We start from the raw sequence: 7,747 nt of genomic DNA on the forward strand, positions 1-7,747 counted from the left end.
TGCAATGCTCCCACAGGAAGATCATGGATGATACCAAGCTGGGGGGTGTAGTAGATATACTTGGAGGGTAGGGCTAGGATTCAGAGTGACCTAGACAAGTTGGAGGATTGGGACAAAAGAAACATCATGAGGTTCAACAAGGACAAGTACAAAGTCCTGCACTTAGGACAGAAGAATTGCATGCACTGCTATAGGCTTGGGACAAACTGGCTAAGAAGCAGCTCTGCAGAAGAGGATCTGGGGGGTTACAGTGGACAGTAAGCTGGATATGAGTCAACAGTGTGCCCTTGTTTCCAGGCACGGCTGGTGAACTCAGACTGGTGCGGCAGTGGAGCGTCCCACGGGAGCAGAGGAGCTTTGCAGCCAGCTGGGCACTCCAGCCAGGAGTGAGGAGGCTGCAAACCCTCCCGCTCCCCGCTGGATGCAAACCCCACCCTCCCCCACCCCCCGCTGCCAGCCCTCTACAACCCCTCCCCCCCCATTCCCATGGGATGCTCCACTGCCCCACCAGTCTGAGTTCACCAGCAGTGCCTGCTTGTTGCTAAGAAGGCTAACAGCATTGAACTGTCTCCTTTCACTTGCGGAAAAGCTCCTCCCAGAATCTCAGTGAGGGTTTGGGGTCTTAAGAGGCACAACTGACATGATCTTCACAGCTCATCAGCTGCAGAAGAAATGCTGGGAACAACATAAGCCTCCCTATATGGCCTTTTTTGACCTCACAAAAGCTTTTGACTCTATCAGCCAAGAAGTGGTGTGGAGGATTCTTCTGATGTATGGATGCCCACTGAAATTTGTCACTAACCTCCACTTGCTCCATGATGGTATGCCAGTGGTGGTTCTCAGTAATGGATCTGTCTTACATCCCTTGGAGGTTGAAATGGGAGCTAAACAAGGCTGCATCATTGCTTCAACAGGCTTCTCAATATTCCTTTCCATGGTTCTACATCTGACCACCAAAAAGCTTCCACCCAGAGTGGGACTAAACTACTGAATGGATGGTAAGCTGTTTAACCTCAGCTGACTCCGAGCCAAAAGCAAGACCACCCCAACCTCAATCATTGAGATCCTGATGATGCTGTAGTGCATGCACACTTGGAAGCAGACTTTCAGGCAATAATCAATGTCTTTACCAAGGTGTCACGATACAGCCACCTCAGGGATGGTCATAATGTCCCTAGGGCACCGTGATCTCATTTGCCATGTCTTGCTGGTATAAATAATGAATCAGGAGGCTGCCCTTGAGTTGCTGCTCAGTGACAGTCCTGACAGACTCCTCTAAACCCTGTTGGTTGTTGGACCCCTTACTGGGTCCCACACTCAGGAGGCCTTACAATACCACCCAAGCCTTATGGGCTAGATGCATGGCTCCAAAACCTTCCCTTTACCACACCCCATGCCTCTCAAGTGGTAATTAAACATTGTCCCTTTTTATGAGACCTCCATCTAGCTCGGCCTCCTGTTGTCACTAGGCCCTGGGCCCTTGTCGCTGTGCCCTCTGGCGCTGGGTCTCTACACCCCCTGTAGCAGTGCCCTCTCCAGCACTGGGGTCTCTATCCCACCTGTCACTGTGCCCTCTAGTGCTGGGCTCCCTGCAGCCCTGTCTATGCACCCTCACTGGTGCTGGGCTCTCTACAAGCCCTGTCTCTGCGCCACACTGGCACTGGGCTCTATGCAGCCCCTGTCTCTGAGCCCCACTGGCACTGGGGCTCGACATAGTAGTGTGCCCCAATGAGACCTCCTCCTCCCCAATAGCCTCTGCTCAGTCCACCAGCTTAAATAACAACAAAAAACACAAGCCCCTGGGCTACAATACAAAAATAACCCTGGGGTCCATACTCTATCCCTTTTTAGAAGGCAAGCTCCTCTCTCAGTATAATGTGCCTCCCACCCATAAGTACTTATGAGTTCTTATAGCCCCTTAACCCTACCAGCATCAGAACATGCAGTCAAGCATCTCCAAGTAGCTTTCTCTATGAGAGCTCCTTGCCCCCTGGCTGCTGCCAGAGAACTAACCCGCTAGTCCCATCCCTGTGGCTTATATGTGCCCAGGACCCTGACTTTTTCTGGTCAGCTGACTAGGTGCAGATGCAGGTTAATTCCCTCATTTGCCTGCTACCACAGCAACCTGCATCTGTGGGGGTTCTACCTGGCTCCTAGGGCCCTCTCTCTCTAGGCAGTTTCTGCCCTTAAAAGAGCAGGCACACCTTAGTGCCCTGCAACACAAGGCATACAAGACAATGGGGCTGATGCTTTACATTCAGCAGACTAAGGTCATCCATCAACAAGCTCCTAATGAACAGTCCCCAGCTCTGGTAATTCAGATCCACGGTGAGACCCTGGAGAATGTTGAGTATTTCAGGTACATTGGTAGCTATCTCTTGCAGAAGGCTAACATTGACGAAGAAATCCAGCATCGCTTCAAATGTGCGAGTGAGGCCTTTCGACACCTGAAGAAACAAGTGTTCAAATACTGGGACATCAGATCCAAAACCAAGGTCATGGTTTATCAAGCAGTCGTAAACCCTGCCTTGCTGTATGGAGCTGAGACAAGGACAACATACAGGAGACATACAAAGTTGTTGGAGAAGTACCATCAATGCTGCCTGCAGAAGATCCTCCAAATCCAGTGGGAAGACAGATGAACCAACATTAGTGTCCTCCTGCAAGCAAACACCATGAGTATTGAGGCAATGATCATCTGACATCAACTTGGTTGGACTGGCCATGTCATCAGGATATCTGACTCCAGACTCCCAAAACAAGGTGTATGCTCAAGAGAAGGGCAGAGCAAGTGCTTCAGGGACATCCTCAAGACTAACTTAAAAAAATGCAAGATCCATGTCAGCTCGTGTGAGACTGTTGCCCAGGACCACCCCAAATGGAGGAAGAGTCTGCTGCAGGGATCTCAGTACTTTGAAACCTCACAACAATAACAAAAGCTGGAAAAAAGGAAGCAGCAGAAACAACATGTCGTGGACCAAATCAAAACTCCAGACCCACCCACCCCACACAGAAACATATGTCTGAGCTGCAACAGAGTCTGTCAATCCCAGATAGGCATCATCAGCCATCTTCAGATAAGACAATAATAGAATTGTTTCTATCTAGAACAGATAAGACAATAATAGAAGACAATCATCCTTGACTGTGAGGGACTGCTAAAGAAGAAGATACGTTGGAGTGGGTATAAACTGATGTGGTGCTACACTGATTCACACCAAATCTCACTTGGTTCCTCAGTGGGGCAATAACGATTGTCACCCTCATAGGATCGGATTCTCGGTATTTTGTCCAGTGACACAGTGAACACAAAAGTCAGTTTATATGCTTCTGTGGGCTCCTCTAGGCATTCAGGTAAAGGTGTGATAGGTAGGAACTGATGCGTGATCCACATGTGTATGGCAGGAGGCGTGAATCCAGCATGAGATCCTATCAAACCTTACTGCCAGTACAGAGGAGCCCAGGATTGCCATCCTGGGCTCCCCCTGCAGCAGCAAGTAGCAAGCTTCTGCAGCTGTGAGTCCCATAGCTGACAGGACTCGCAGTCGTGGCAGCACCCCACAGCTGCCAGGACAGAGAGTCCCGCAGTTGCTGACTCTCAATTTCAGGAGTCACAGGGCACTGCTGGAATGGAGAGTCCACAGCTGCAGGATTCCTAGTCCTGGTTGTGCATGGTGCATCTCTGAAACTGGGAGCCCCAGCAGCTGATTGGGGCTAGCCACAAAGGGAGACCCTGATACATGTGCAAAATACAGCTGGATAGAAACTAGGTATAAAGTTATTGCACATTTTCTCACTTTAAATTTATAAGTGGACGGACCTTTTTATGGTGTGATAGTTACTCTGCATGTGTAGCTGTTCTATATTAATTATGCAATTAACCAGTTAAGTGTGTAATGCATATAGTGTGTAGAGGGGGCCTTTGTTCTGAGGTTATCCCTAAAGTGATGGACATGGCTAACCTTGCTGGTTATTTCAGCTGTTGTCTTTTTCTGGATAAACATTTACTTTTCAAACTAAAAACTAACGTTTTTGTGTGCATTGTGTTTTGAGTCAGTGGAAATGCTCATCAAGAACTTCAGTGACAAAGAAAATGAAGTTGTGAATCTCTGCTTTTTTGCATAAAGTGGATAATGTTTGTGTTTGCATTCCCTTTTAGCCTTCTCAGCAAATACAGGACAATGCTTTTATTTTTATATGTAAAAGTCTGATTGCATGCTATTATTAACTAAAGAATAACTTATATAATGTAGGCCTTTTTCTGTTCCTTTTCATTTGAAAAATAAGTGACGGGAACACTCATGAAAGGTGTCTGAAAGTGGAGAGGACTGACAAATAAGTGCCTTAATTTACCCTTAGAATACCACAAGCACAGACAGTGAACATGCTACATTATATCTGTGCAACATTGCCATCGTAGTCTGAAGGAATCATTTGTAAGGGTGAAAGTTTTCATGACCACTCATTTTTTTTATCTCCCTATTCAGAACCCCAACAACAGAAGTATGAAAGACAACATGGGCTTTTACTTGATCCACTAAAAAGTGAACTGAGACCAAGTATTTTCATGCCAATGGATGAATATCAGAACTCTCAGTCACCCAATCTGGGTAAACAGCAGTCTAAATCTGAGAAGTGGCATTGTTTAAGGTAGGGATCTTCTTTGGCGAAGTACTAATAAGTAATGATTTCGATCTTCATGATTTTAAGGATCAGAACTGGCCTGAATGAAGTCAGACAGGAATACAGGGTCTCCACGTCACATGCAGCCTCCCCATATCTCCATTCTTGGAAAATAGCAACTGCAAGTACACCTAATGCTCACACACCCATGCAGATGGATAGTGAAAAAACCTGCTCCTTCAAAGGGTTCACTAGCAGAGCTAAACCAGCGTAAGTAGGGATGTAACTCATATCCACTATTCAGGTCATCAAGCCTGTCTAGCCCTAAATATTTTAAGCTGGGTGCTTTGTTCACTATTTACTTATCCATCCAGATACTTTTGACAGGCTGCTCTGGGAAGGTGACCTCTCAAAGTTCTCAGTGTGCAGTACCTGGCAAGCCCATGTCTCCAGTTGATCCTTTTTGTCCTGGATGTCCTGGGTCACCTGGAAACCCTGGAAGACCTGGATCACCTTTTGGCCCTGGAAACAGTGTGAAACAACACAAGGTCCATTAGTTCACATAGATTCAAGTGCCCTGTGATAGGTCCATATACTAAAAAATTCAGACATACCTGGATGTCCAGGGGCACCAGGTTCACCATCGCTCCCTGGCATGCCTGGGTCACCATAGTCCCCTGGTATACCTTTTTCTCCTGCTGGTCCAAGTTCACCTGAATACCATAAAAATGTGATTTTAAATGATTTGGCCAATTTTAGTGACTTACCTATTTCAGCAGCTACTTGTCTATCAATATAATCAACTTTGTAGCCAGTATGCAGAATTATTCCTTTTGAAGTTCATCTGTGCAAAAAAGCTGGTAAGTTATATCTTTGAAAAAAACATGAAAAGAAACTTATGACTTTTAAAATGGAGATATGGATTTGAGACATCTAGAAGTGAGCTAGTAGCCTGTTATTAAGAAACCAGTGATGTATGACGAGAAAGTCTCAGATTGTAACATGAATGACTGAAATGTCTGAGATGACCACTAGTCTGAGCAGCCAACCACATAATGCTTTGTATCATCTCTAATGTGAAATCTTCTGCTATCCTGATTTACCTAACTTCAAAATAGTGGTGCTCAACCTTTTTGGCCAGTGGGCCAGACAGGCAATGCCTAGGCTGCCTGTGGACCAGATCCAGTTGAAGATCCCAATCTGGCATGGAGTGGTCACAGCAGGGTCCAATCCAGCCACATGGAGGAGGGCAGGGGGCATCCTAGCTCCAACCCGTCAGGGATGAGGAGGTGTGGTATAATCTGTGGGGAAAAGGGGGCAAGGCCCACGCCCAACTCAGCCCCATGGAGGGAAGAGGGCTTGACCTGGCCCTGTAGGGGGGGGAAAGGGGCATGGCCCAGCCTCATCCAGCTGAGAGGGTGGGGCCAGAGGGCATGACTTAGTCCTAAACTTCTGTACAGCACTTGGGCTTTAGAAATTTGTCAGTGTGGGATGGTGGCCATATTTAATGCCACCATTCCCCTGCCACCAAATTTCCCAATTTGTGGGGACCCCTGTGGGCTGGAAACCTATGGCTCTGCTGGATGCATCTGGCCCTCAAATGGAAGGTTGAGCTCCCCTGTTTTAGAATATCTCCTAGGTGCCACTTAACAGTGCTGTCCACCTGTTGCACATTGCAGTAGAGATATAATGTTTAAGCTTCCAAGTCATACTCATTATTTTTTAAGTAATTTCTTTCCTGAAGATACAAAACATGCAGTCCCAAAGGAAATAAGAAAGCATCCATGGAAAGACCCAGAGAAGGAAGTCATTTTGAAATATAAGTATTTTTTGTCTTTGCATTTGGTTCACCTTTTAATGAAGGATCTTGGTTCTCAGCTGTTATTGTTACTGATTGAATTTTTTCACATCAAGAAAATTTGTTTGAAAAACAACTCTTGGAAACAAAATTATTAAAATGTTTTGACATTTTATTTTCCCAAAATGTTGCATTAACTTATTCAACATGTCAACTAAAGTTCAAGGAAGTCAGCCAGCTGGTTAGTCTACTGACTCAGGGGCAGGCAAAATACAGTCCAAGGGCCAGATCCAGCCTGCCAGGCCATTCTATCTGGCCTGTGGGGCCCCTAAAATTTTTAGAATATTAGTTTTTATCTGCACCTGACTGCCTCTCAAAGATAACAGGCACCAGGCGCAGCAAGACCCAGGGGAAACTCGCAGCTGGACCCAGCAGCTGAGCAGCAAGGCCTGCCCAGCTCCACTCCGTCCCAGCTCCCCACAACTACACCCCACAAGAGAACCACCATCATTTCTGAATCTTATATCTGCATCTCATCCAGTGCACCAAATGCCCTGAAGGAAAATACGTAGGAGAAATCAAACAATGACTGCCTACCAGAATGAATGCACTCAGAAAATCCATCAAAGACAAAAATATCTGATTACCTGTGGGTGCCCACTTCTCACAAAACAATCACTCCCTCTCTGACTTCTCAGTTCTATTCCTCAAAGAGAACTTACAAAACACCTTTCGCAGACAAGCCTACAAACTTCACTTTGTAAATCTACTGGATACAAAAAATCATGGACTCAGTATAGACATTGGATTATGACACACTGTAACCTGCCTGACATATGGTTCACGAGGTCAGGCCTGAACTTACTATTTACACTCTCCCAGACCCTCCTTCACTACCCATTGTCTTCCTAATTTCCAACCATTTACTTTTTCACAGAATGCCTCTTTTCTACCTTAGAGAACTCGGCACTACAACAGTCTCCCTTGCTTACCTTTTGCATTCCTTCACCCATTATTTCCCCTTCATTCTCCCCCCTTCCTCTACCCATTGTTTTCCTAACTTCTACCAATTTACATTCTCACTGACCTCCTGTCACAGTTTTAGCTTCTTTCATTCCTTGATCTCAGAACAACAGCAGAGACTCCCCATGCCTGAAGAAGGGTGCTTGTGCCCGAAAGCTTGCAAAGAATCTTTTTCCAACAACTCAGTTGGTCTAATAAAAGATATCACATCTACCCAAAGAAACTTGCCTTTCTATAACGAAGAGGACAGATGCTAATCATCAGTCTTGCAACAGATTAAAAATCAGTGACTATGTATATTTT

At 45.9% G+C, this 7,747-nt stretch overlaps 1 protein-coding gene across 1 annotated transcript in view; it reads right to left on the reverse strand.

Moving 5' to 3' along the window:
• The window catches only part of COL4A1 (collagen type IV alpha 1 chain), a 175,162-nt gene that overhangs the window by 57,777 nt on the left and 109,638 nt on the right, over positions 1 to 7,747 (reverse strand). The window contains exons 35-36 of the mRNA XM_019523837.1: positions 5,238 to 5,336; positions 5,056 to 5,145 (exon numbers count right to left, since the gene is read on the reverse strand). Of these exons, the coding sequence (XP_019379382.1) occupies positions 5,056 to 5,145; positions 5,238 to 5,336 (189 nt within the window). The remainder of the gene's footprint in view (positions 1 to 5,055; positions 5,146 to 5,237; positions 5,337 to 7,747) is intronic.

This window comes from Gavialis gangeticus, unplaced genomic scaffold (genome assembly GCF_001723915.1).
Source record: "Gavialis gangeticus isolate Ggan-Ray unplaced genomic scaffold, GavGan_comp1, whole genome shotgun sequence".
Classification (NCBI taxonomy): Eukaryota; Metazoa; Chordata; order Crocodylia; family Gavialidae; genus Gavialis; species Gavialis gangeticus.